Source organism: Echeneis naucrates, chromosome 15 (assembly GCF_900963305.1).
Source record: "Echeneis naucrates chromosome 15, fEcheNa1.1, whole genome shotgun sequence".
Taxonomy (NCBI): Eukaryota; Metazoa; Chordata; class Actinopteri; order Carangiformes; family Echeneidae; genus Echeneis; species Echeneis naucrates.
Genome location: NC_042525.1, coordinates 7,406,529 through 7,418,689, shown reverse-complemented (window position 1 = coordinate 7,418,689; position 12,161 = coordinate 7,406,529). Strand labels below are relative to the sequence as shown.

The following is a 12,161-nucleotide window of genomic DNA, read 5'->3' as shown; positions in this document are numbered from 1 at the left end:
GTTTTTGCACTATTGTTTAGCTAACATAGCTTTTCAACATGCAATGTGACCTTTCAGCACTGCTAATATCTCACCTCCCATTGTGCATAATAAAAAATCATCAAAGATCCCTGAGTGGCAGGTAACACATTCATGTCATGATATGTGATCTTGTGCTGAGATTGACCTGAAGTGGTTTCCCTTGATGATGTCCCTGGTGACCCTCAGCCTGAGCACACTCTGCTGGATCCTACAGGCAAAGACTGAGTTGGTGTTTGGAGCTTGGGAGCAGCCAACCTGCTGATGAGACTAGACTTTCCAATGCTGAGTAATACGATGTAGCTTTTGAGTATCGACTCCGGTTTGCAACCAACAGGATATGCACATGAAGGAAACCCCCACACAGAAAATCTGTGTGCTCATGATTTTTTCCTACAAGAAACATTGATCAATATCCAGAAACCACACTGCTGTGATATCTGGAAATATAATTAAATTTAGAAGTGAGCTCATCAAGATTACATAATTTATTAATAAATAATTGGTAAACATTGTTTGGTTAAATACAACTACGCCAAGGCAACAAGACAGATTTAACTGCCTTCATTGAGCTTAGGCTGATCAAAACAATAAAGCTACTTTCCACAAGTGTAGCAAAAGAATGAAATTTGATACTGAGCTGGCAACATTTCTTTCAGACTGACAGGTTTTTATCTGTGCAATTAAAATGGAGGCAGCATCATATAATTCAGCTCATTTTCTACTATTTGCTCCTGACTCACAACCAGAGTAACGTTGTTTTTGCGGAAAGTCTTTCGGTGATCAAAAGTTTTTCTGCTGGAAAGTCCACACAGGCCAGGAATCCAACCAGCTCTGTGTTGCTGTGAAACACCAGAGCTACAACAGCATCCACCGAACCTCCACCGATCCTCCACGTGGGAAACACAGCTGTTTGTGGCATTGTTTGTTCTCATCGCTACAACAAATTCTGCAAAAGAAAAAAATAGGGAAACACAGATTGAAAATCATGAACTAAAGTGATTTATAACCAATATATTCCCACTAAAATTTTGCTGCCACAGATTTCCCTCGGCTGAGGGGAAATATTGGGAACCCTTCTTTCTGTGAAATAAATATTCTTATGTAAGACAACACTGCACTCCCAGCATCCAAATTCAGGCACCTGGGGACATTATTGAGTAGCAGTGCGTTTGCTGTACCACAAGGAGGAAGAAACATGAATTTCTTCTTTCAATTTCATGTTTGCTCACAGCAAACATGGAATGAAAATAACTTCTAATACAGTTCTGAGATAAATTTTATTTTACCAAATCGTTCCAGTTCTGATAACATGAAACATCATTTGGTCTTTCAGGCGCTCAATAAAATCTATTCAGCTTTTACAAGCAGCTTAACAATAGTGTTTGTAAATGAGGAAAGATAACAAACAAGTACACGATGTGATAGGATATGACGACTACACAAAAATGGTCTCTCACTCCAGAATCTTTTTCATAGTGCTACTCCAAGGCCAAGATATAATTTTTAAAAATCTACATTTTATTTGATATTGTTTACGTTTATAGGAAGTATTTAAAAAGTTCACAAGGGGACTAAAACTCTGGTCTGCCGACCAGCTTAGAGGTTGTGCAGAGTGGGCTGCGACTTGTTAGTAAGGATAGATTCTCCGTGATTTAACGATTTGTTCATTTTACAAAAAAACGGACAACAACAACCTCCAACACTGCAAAGTAGGACTGATCATCTATTTCATACTATGTTGGCTGTTCACTTCAGCCTACCTGGTGACTGAGGACCTGTAGTGTATGAATTCATTCCAACAGAAAGGCAAATGAAACATCCATCCCATAGCTACATAGCTGAAGTCAGATAGCCGTCCTCAGCAGTAATAACAGCATTGGTCATGCCACTGAACGAAAGACCCGAAGACTCGTATTTATGAGTCGTGAATGAATCTCATTCCTACACTGACAATGTGCGGTAGAAAGAACCTGAGTCTGAAGAACGAGATGGTCACCTACTGACATGACTTGTTACTCAAGAGTCATACAAAGATTAGTTGAAAATGAACGACACACCACTGACGGTTATGAACTAACAATGAGTTTGTCAGCCTAGATGAAGAAAGGAAAACAGTAGCTGGATGCTTGCCTGTCTGTCTGTCTGCTCTGTTGCTTTCTTTTCCCTTGAGCATTTTTTTTAATAATAAAAAGAAGGTGGTGGGGGGACATTTTTGGGGACAGACCACTAAAAATGGGAATTGTCTCTGGTATATTCACTTAGCCCAAAGTTTCCATACAGCTCTTAATATTGTTAGCTGTGTGCATCAATAGCTAAATTTATAATTCCTTCATGTAGTGGCCTGCATCAAAATCTGCATTTTCTCATACCATTGGATTAGTTCATGCACACCACTCTTTCATATATTATGATGTATAAAACAAGCTAAACAGTCACCTATCAGACACTAAAAAGTGCCAAATGTGCACAAAAATGGGTAAAGTCAGTTAAACGTGGCTCTGAAATGATAAATTTGATAACAAACTGATTTTCAAACAATCATGTTGGAAAACAAGAGATCACAGACATTCTCAGTTAAAAGCTCCTTTGCTATTTGACTATTCATAACTTCAAGTTACTAACTGCTCCCATGATATGGCCCCGCAGCCTCAGACAAGAGGAAGAAAGACCTTTGAACAGCTTTGGCCTTCAGCTTTTTTCCCCTCATGATTATCAGATGACTCTTGTGTTCAAAGCTCAACCGCAGAGACATTGCAAACATGGGACATCAGTTGGAAGTCTGCTTGGAAGCTAAAAGAATCAAATGCTCTTAACAAATCAGTTTTCACGTGTAATAAAAATGTGGATGTAACCTGGGACGCCGAAGAGGGGGTAAAAAGGAAAAGGATTCTAGGGGTCCGTGATTGAGAGGAGCCCAGAGAGGAGCCCAGAGAGGCCCCTAATGAAATTCTAATTTATATAAATTAGAAATTGTAAAGATTGTTTTCATGGGGCCCAAAATCCCGAACAGCGCCCCTGGATCCAACTAACGAGGAGGCAAATGTGCTAGAAAAGGTTTTTGCTGCCCAGAAGCAGCTCAGTGTGCCAGTATGTCAAAATGTGTGAATGTGGTAAAGAGCTGTCAGGGTAGTTCATGAAATCAAGTTGGACCTGGCGACAACAGTGCCCTGCTAATTTTCACTTCTACAAAACATAATGGCACATTTGGATTATTACTTCCATCAACCAACATTTACAGTGGCTGGCAGTTGCTCTGAAACGTTTTAAAGAACTGCCTGAGGACAACATAAAACTCCCATGTCGAGTAAGCTCTGATTCTCTGCCACCACTTTGAGGCTCGGCTGTACTGGGTAGTTTTAATCAGCTCACATGCATTAAGTTGTATTTGTCCTGATAATTTCGACGGTTTGCCACAGAGATAAATAGTAAGCATGTCCAAAGCAAGTGGTTGAGCCCAGAAGAAAATTCAGAGGATAATTGTGTGTTCGTAATAGTTTCCATGACATAGGTGGCCATAGTATCCTTTGATGGAATAAAGCAGAGCAGCATGGCATACACCGCTGCATTTACAGAGTGGTGGAGGATGATGATCTGCAGTTGGTGGGCCTCTCACAGGATGTAAATGTGAGCCAGGAAAGATGCGAAGAAAGCCACATGCAGAGTGCCCGCCATTTCTCTCCCTTCAGAAGTGTTTCTCCATCAAATCTGAGCTGTGGAAAACACCCAATTATTATTATGATAATTATATATTTCACAACTTATTAAGTCCTGTCTGTGTTGGCTGCAGCCTCACCCAGCATACGCTGAGCATAATTGCCCAAACCAGGGTGTTAGCCAATCGCATGGTTATCGCAGATGGACAGACACCGCACCTCATATCCAGTCAATTTAAACTCTCCATTCCAGTTGACCAGGAGGTTTTTCAGCTGGAAAGTCCACACAGGCCAGGAATCCAACCAGCTCATGGACAGAGCCTCCACGTGGGAAACACAGCTGTTTGTGTCATTGTTTGTTCTTATCACTACAACAAATTCTGCAAAAGGAAAAAGAAAGAAACACAGGTTGAAAATCATGAAGTGAACTGATGTATAATCATTATTATCCCATCAAAACACGCTGCTACAAATCATTAGGATTTCCAGATTTCCCTCTACTGAGGAGAACACCAGTTTATTTAAAGTAAACATTCTTATATAAGACTACACTGCAACCCAAGTCTCAAAATTCAGGGATTTGGGGAATAATATAAATTTCTTCTTCTTCTAACTTATTATATCAAAATCTTTGCTCACCACACACATGGAAAACAATCAGTAAAACAGCTCCAAGAGATACATTTTATTTTACCAAATCGATTCAGTTGTGATAACATGAAGCGTCATTTGGTCTTGAGAATCTTTGAGGCACTCAATAAAATCTATCCAGCTTTTACAAGCACTTTAACGAGTGTTTGTAAATGGAAAAAAAAACAACACACGACATGACAGGATATGACTGTTACACAGAAATAGTCTCTCAGCACGGAAGCAGGATGCATTGCTTCTTTTGTCATAGTACCACGCAAGTTGTAAGTTTCAAAATTTTCATGTTGATATCATTAGTTTCTACAGACAAGCTAACAACATTTTTAATGAAAATATACTTACTATTAGGCGTTTCTGCTCTTTTTGACAGGACGAGGATTAGAAATGTACAAAGTCAGGCGGGCATGTGTGTAAGATATGCCTAATATAGCTGTGATCATGAACCTGAGGCAGGCTTTCACACAATAGGTTTTTGGATTTTTATTATAAAGAGCAGGTGTTAAAAGACAACGCAGACTTGTGAAACCAGTTTAAATATCAAATGAAGATGCTCTTTTTATACAAACATTTTGCTCCCACTCTCCTTCAAATTCCATGGGTGTTATCGCTTTTCCCAGGAGTTCACTTCAGGCTACAGTTGAATATTTACATGAAATTTATTTGAACAAATACATATTAACAAAAAACAATCATGTTTTTCTCCTTTAAGCTCAATATTTAATTCACTGTCCACATGAACCCTTTCTTCATCTATGGGCGATTCCTCGACCTCCGCGGTGTTGGGTTAGGCGTCACGCTGGTGGCGTTGAGCTGAGGACACCCAGAGGTGACACAGACACCTGGAGGTCCTCTGAGACCTGCGTGGCCCCTGAGTCCAGGCTGACCTACATGGCCCCGCTCACCCTGTTTCCCTGGCTTGCCATTGAAGGCTCTGCCAGGCCGTCCACGCTGACCTGTGATGAACGCAGGAGTTCTGTTTAGGCTCCAAATCTCTCAGTTTCTTCAGGCACAGTTTTCATTGAGTCCAAGACCAGAGAAAAAAAGTTTTGTTTTTGGCATAGAGCACACTCCTCGTACAGTAACACGTCTCCTGCCTCTTTCTTTGAAGCAGAGACTGAGCCGAATTTAGTTTGTAAAGCTAATAATTCGCATATGCCCAGATGTTGAAGCTGATTAATGTTACACTTCAGCGATATCATCAAAATGCATTAAATTTAGGAAGACAAAATTACCCTTTGGTCCCTGATCTCCGACGTAACCAACTAGGCCGTAACCTTTGGCTCCTTTATCACCTTGTTCTCCTCTGTCACCTGGTAGCCAGACACAGACACACACACACACACAGCCATGTTTCTGTTAGGAATGACAGCGGACAGACTACAATGCTGGTCCCTCAGGAGAGAGCTCCACTCAAGAACATGCTGTTCATGTTGATTAAAGACCATATGTGTTACTGAGATCATTGTTAAATAAATGTTTAAAACACCCTGTAAATATTCTTCAATTTCATTGGCTTGGCACGGGAATGTAGCATGAGTGTGACATCATGCTCAGACTGCTGCTGACCATAAATTAGAGCTGAGAATGTACGTTCGCTTTACGACGACACTACCGTACAGGATTACATTCAGTAGTTTCATACAGATTAAATGGGACATGTTTGTTCTTTCCAGTGGTGGAAAGTTTATTAATCTTTCGTGCATTTACATAACTTTATTTAGAATAATATATATATGGTGATTACGATCAATAGGAATTTTGTTTTAAAAGCTTTATATGAATATGACTCCTTGCCCAGTTCTATGATCTATATTTTACATACAAACATGATGAATTTATGCAATTCAGAGAAATGTTGAAGATTAAAAACTATAAGAATGAATTTAAATGAAGGATAGGATTTTGGATATCACATTTTGAATGGGGCCAAGTGTTTCATTACGTTTTGTAAATAATGCCAAATTTTTTATTTAATTTTTTGATGTAGCTGGGAGATTTCAAATCTAATGATCTAATACATCCTTACTGTTGGCCCCTACCAGTAATCCAGCTCCAAAATTTTGGTAAACTACACTTCCCATAATTCAAGATGATCCCATCATTCATTAGTCCCTCATAACCTGGCAAATACTAACATGGCCCATGCCTGCAATTTGTATTGCAGACTTTGTATTAAATATTAGTAAAGTCCATGAAGAGATGCCGTTTGATGGCCGGGAAGGAATGGTAAAGTCTGCTGCATGTGTAAATAATGATGATGAGTGATGTCTTAATAACTTGTTCTGCCTCTTTTTTTGGGGGGAAAAAAGTAAATGTAGGTTTAAGCACAGAATCTTTTTCTTTCAAAAGCAAGCTCTGATGAGTTATAGGGTTGTTGTTTTTCATGTTATTAAATGTGTTCTGTCACATTTTCCACACCTGTTTCTCCCTTTCGGCCCTGTTCCCCGGCTTCCCCGTAGAATCCCTGCTGGCCCCCTTCTCCATCAACACCATCAATACCAGGGTCACCCTGACAACATCATCAATAGGAAAATACAACATCAATCTTTAGGGTGTTTTCAGTATTAATGTTGCAATATTTTTTTCTTCTTAGGTTCTGTTAAAGTCGTGAATTAACGTTCCACTCACCTCTGACCTGCTCTGTAAAAACAAGCCTGTAAAAGTTATCTTTCAATGCTGCGTTCTGAAAACTGTGTATGGTAATTATACCTTCTCAGTTGGCTTTACATGCCTCAACATGAGGCTTTCTGGCCATAATCGAATGTAGTGGAATATTTCCTAATACTAATCTTTTTCAAAGTATTTATCAACCTGAGAGTCACTGTGATTAAAGAAGTAGTGGAACATGATTGGTTCTACACTGTATAATGATGTGGAAAAGGCTTTCCAATCCAAGGACAGACTTGATGCTCTCCAAAAACCATTCAACACAGACCAAGTGTCTAGTCTGTGACTCCTTATTTGTCCTCATAGAGACGTGGAAAATCATAATGTTTTCATTCCAAGCTTTTCTGCCAAATAGCTCTTTTAGTCCAGTCCAGACGATTGCAATGTGTTTGCATTTTACCCAGCCAGAGAAGCAAAACCGAACAATGTATGGAGAGTTTACCGCACTCCAGCAGCGTGTCTCAGCTAAAGGTCTGCAGAAGGTGAGGCGACAGATCATGATGATTTAGTGTATATAGTGTACCTAGACCATGGACACCAAAACTCACAGGAGGTCCAGGGGGTCCTGTCTGTCCAGGGGGACCAGGGGCTCCCATGGGCACATCTCCATAAAGAGGACAAACTGCAGCACATGTCCTCTTCACTGAGTTGGCAAAAGTGGACATCTGCTCGAGCACCACTCTCTTACAAACATCGATCACATGCTGAGCAGACAGGGTCGGGCCCTGTGTGACAAATCATTACCACATCCATCAATGGACAAATCCCAACTCTGGACATGTAATAAGCTATATTACAGGATGCAGTATGCTGAAGCAGTGGCTGCTTCACAGAAGAAATGAAGCCAGTAATATTTCCTGAGGCTCATTATGGATTTACAGCCACACTTAATGAAACCCTTATTGTGAGTCACTACAAAATACAGGCTAATGAAGAAGTGTTTAAATGTGTTTTTGACACTAGACTGGTTACTAAACACAGCGTGTGCCAGTCAGTGTGAAATGTAAGTGTAAATGATGACTCTGCTGTTTCTGTGCCATCACTCACAGATAGATGAAGTTATAGTTGTAGTCTACGAGTAGTGAATCTCACAGGCTTGTATTTTACTTACCGGTGGACCTGGAGGACCTTGAAAACCATCTGGTCCTCCTTCACCTCGAACACCCTTGACTCCAACAGGACCTGAACGCCCAGGGGGGCCTTCTGGGCCACGCTTTCCCCGTCCACCCTGGGGACCCTGCTCTCCCCTGTCCCCAACCTAAAGAGCAGGATGACAGCACAAGCAGGTCTGAATTTCTGACACAAGCAGCACAGCCATCAGAGTGAAGGTGGAGAAATCAGTTTTGCATGGACATAGTAACAGTGAAACGTTTTGGAAGGCAGCTTTAATAGTAACTAACACGGTTATTGGCGTTACTACATTTATGAATGTTTTTATTATGTTTCTATTTTACTCACCTTTCCTTTTGGGCCTTTAACTCCTTTTTCTCCCTTTGGGAAAAGAGCAAATTCGTGTTAAGGAGAAAACATGAAAAGGCTGTAATGATGAACAGAGATGATTAACTTTTTATCGCAGTACCTGTGCACCTTTGGCTCCTTGGATTCCTGGGATTCCTGTGTCACCCTGCACAAAGCAAATGATAAAAATTGGTATTGGGAAGTTTGCGAGAATTTGGTCTATCAGGATTTCTGAAGCAATACATTTTTTCTTACTGTTGTATACGTGAATAAACTATCAAATTAACGCTGCAATGAACACAAATCAAACCCCCTGTTCGCTCTGCCGTGGTCGTACATGCAGAGTTACCATTCCAGATTACATTTTGGGTTGTGCACACAGGTCACTGGCCTTGGGAAATTAATTTAAGATGCTTCCCAGTATGTTGTAGAAAGGTTTTACCATCAACTGTTCCTTAAATCCGTTTTTCCGTGTTTCCGTTTTTGGTAACATGTTAATTAAAATATGGTTAGGCTTTCCCTTTTGAATTAATTCACTTTTATTCATTATTAGAATTAATATTCATTTAATTTATAAACAGAGCAGTACTGGATTTCAATTCCAGCTGTTTTTTTTTTTTGTTTTTTTTTGTATTGAATTAGCCTGCCGCAAATATGCCACAAAAACATAAACAGCTGAAAAGTGGTTTCTCCATGAATATCTCCCTCTTTAATCAGCGTGGGATGTTCTGTAAACACCAAGAACAGGTCCTGAGGGGGAGTTCAGCGTGGGCTGTGACCTCCAATCCAGATGGGAAGAACAGGACAGAATAGACCAGCATACCCTAACGGTCCATCTCTGAACTAAACCGTTGGTGTTTACTCAACCTAAGGGTGGAAGAACGGCTTTCCTGGTCTCGTTAAGTGCTAATCTCTCATTTGACCTTAAATTGTAAAAACAAAGTCTAGTGAAAAAAAAAGAAAAGTTAGTTTCAAACAAGAATCCATCTTCGAATCCTTAATTTAAAGTGATGAAATGACCCAGTGAAATAATTCCTGAACAGTAACACATGTGCCAGCAATTAGGCATTTTGCTTTCATCACATCTCTAATGTGTAATGGATGAAGATGTATTACCTTAAGTCCTGGTTTTCCAGACAGACCGACATGTCCCTATGAAGAGATGATGTGGTTTAATGGCTTGAGAAGAAAATGGAACAAGTGTTTAGGAGAATTTAGAAAGTTCATCTGGAGCACTTACATTAGGTCCTGGTGGGCCAATAAATCCAGGTCTTCCTGGTTTCCCAGCAGAACCCTTGTAACCTCTTGGGCCCTCAAGAATAAAACATTTATTAAACCAACCTAAGGGACTGCTTTATTCTTCATGGTTTTCCTTTGAGATGGCAAACTACTTCATGTATAAAATGCATTATGTGCTTGTCTTTAGTGACTGAAAAGTGACTTACAGTTCGCCCTTGGGGACCCATTTCTCCTGCTGGCCCCTGGACACCTTTCTCTCCCTGTAAAAGTGGCAAATGATGAAAAAAATAAAATAAAATGAATACATCTGAAAAAAAAACAACAAATTTTTCCATTTATTCCCAAAACCACAGAGTTACCTTTGTTCCAGTTCGTCCAACTTTTCCACTCAGACCTTGTGGTCCCTGATAAGCCTGTAAAAAGCAGCTGACAGCTGTAACAAAACATGTGCACTACTTCCAAAGTTTAACATTAAGACATTATTATCAAGAAAAAAATACCTCTATTCCTGGATCTCCATCTCTGCCAGGTAAGCCTGGATCTCCAATAATGCCCTATAGGGACACGCTATGATTATTATAAAACAGATAAATTGAGGTGCAAGTGAGGCGCTTGGTGTGTCTGAAATAAATTACCTTTGGCCCAACAGTGCCAGCTCTGCCCATAGGTCCTGGGACCCCCTAGTTTTTAGACAAGAACCATCAAATATCAAACTGCTGCATTTTAAAGTCTTTGTGATGTTTCATTAGACAAACTCGAAGGAATCACAATTTCACAGCATTGTGATTATCTTGTGATACTTACAGGTTTCCCCTTCTCTCCAGCAGCTCCCCTCTCTCCAGGATCTCCCACAATACCCTGTTGAAGTGTTGAAGCAGAAGAAGACATAAACATTTTACATTTTAAAACATTTGATTCAGTAGGCATTGTCACCCGGGAGCCTTTCTTCATGCATAATCTATCCCTCATGTGTAGGTTATCATTGCAGTTGAGCTCTTCTTTCAGTGACTCACCAATTTATGTTGATATAGTTCAGCCCCCATGTTTCAGCCAAAATCCAGCCACACTAATGTTGTTTATGGAGACGGCTCATAAGCCAAAGACATGCTTTATTCTGACCACATTAAAAATGATTTACTGGCTCTATTCGCTCAAATGAGGGGGTTTTGAAGATAGTGGTCACAAAATTATGGAAGGGTTATTGTGGATTGTGGAATGGGAATCCCACAACAACCCACCTGCTTTCCTCTAGGCCCAGAACGCCCCTTCGCACCAGTTGGTCCTTTTTCACCCTAAAATAGAAACACGATGTTGCTAAATCACAGAATCAACACATTAAAAAAAGATAGAGAAAGGATGAAATGTGGTTACCTTAACCCCTTGAAACCCAGGAATCCCTTCGTGTCCTCTATCCCCTTTATTGCCCTTGGAGAAGGCCAAAATGTTAGTAATACAGTAATTATATAATCACTTACAAAAGGGCCCATGCTGAGTCTGAAAGGTTAACTCACAAGTTCTCCTGATTTCCCCGTCTCTCCAATGTCCCCAGGTGGCCCACGAACACCCTGTATTTAAAGTTATAACGTTGACAATAAACCCTCAGCCTTATCTATAAACTCAGACTAACTTTAGTAATAAACTGCCCGCAAATCCAATGAAAAGCATGTAACTTGATTAAGTGGCTCCCTAATTAAACAAGTCCAGTTAAACCCTGAACCCAGAAGAGACACTTACCTTGAAGCCAGCAGCCCCTCTTAATCCTTTCAGCCCCTGAGGGCCTCTGTCTCCCTGTTAATACAATATCATTATGACAAATTCATTACGAATCAGCGTCAGGAAAAAAATAAATCTGGGTGTGATTAATTACCACTTGGCCCCAGAGTCCTCTCATTCCTTTCTCGCCTTTGATTCCGACTTCACCCTGAGGAAAAACATTTACATTTTAATGAAAGTGTCATCAGAACAAGCCAAAACAAGGTCTAAGCCCTCAAAGGAGAATATAGAGGTCTTACCTTTGGGCCTGGCTCACCAGTATTGCCATACTCTCCCGTGTTTCCCCTGATCCCCTGCAAGACACAGCACACAGAATCACTAGTGATTGTGATTTGACCTGCTTGTTAAATACAGTTTTAAATGGTAACTTGGCAACCTGCCCATGGTGAACACTGCCTGCACCCAGTGTCAGCTGCGGTTACACCCCCCTGCAGCCCTGACAGATAAGCAACATGGATCATGGATGGATGGTTGGATGTTGTCAGAGATCACTAATAATTCAATAATTTTGTTTGAAAGTTTGAAATTCAGCTGACATCTGGCATTCTTTCTTCAAATAAACACTCAGGAAGAAGGTTTTGATTTCCCCCTCAGTGTGGAGATAGGCGGGTGATAAAGAGACAAGAACAATTAAAGCAATTGTTGGCCATACTGGTGTATATATTTGACTTAGGTGCCTGCTCACGCCTGTGTGGTAAA

The 12,161-nt window shown here is 40.4% G+C and overlaps 1 protein-coding gene across 1 annotated transcript; it reads right to left on the bottom strand.

Annotated features, from left to right (window-relative positions):
* Positions 1–4,877: 4,877 nt before the first annotated feature.
* Positions 4,878–11,708, bottom strand: LOC115054991 (collagen alpha-3(IX) chain). The gene is made up of 20 exons (XM_029520341.1): positions 11,702–11,708; positions 11,557–11,610; positions 11,424–11,477; positions 11,201–11,254; positions 11,061–11,114; positions 10,928–10,981; positions 10,494–10,547; positions 10,325–10,369; positions 10,190–10,243; positions 10,049–10,102; positions 9,896–9,949; positions 9,691–9,762; positions 9,567–9,602; positions 8,572–8,616; positions 8,451–8,483; positions 8,104–8,250; positions 7,541–7,717; positions 6,744–6,834; positions 5,558–5,635; positions 4,878–5,278 (listed from the first exon to the last, which is right to left on the bottom strand). The coding sequence occupies exons 2-20, from the start codon at positions 11,578–11,580 to the stop codon at positions 5,076–5,078; spliced, it is 1,383 nt and encodes a 460-aa protein (XP_029376201.1). The 5' UTR covers positions 11,581–11,610; positions 11,702–11,708; the 3' UTR covers positions 4,878–5,075.
* Positions 11,709–12,161: the final 453 nt, after the last annotated feature.

Coding starts and splice junctions, on each gene's coding strand:
- LOC115054991 (XM_029520341.1), bottom strand. CDS start 11,580: ATGAGAGGACTCTGGGGCCAAGTG. Junction 9,603..9,690: donor TTGGCCCACCAGGACCTAAT/GTAAGTGCTCCA, acceptor ATCTCTTCATAG/GGACATGTCGGTCTGTCTGG. Junction 5,279..5,557: donor CGGAGATCAGGGACCAAAGG/GTAATTTTGTCT, acceptor CGTTCATCACAG/GTCAGCGTGGACGGCCTGGC.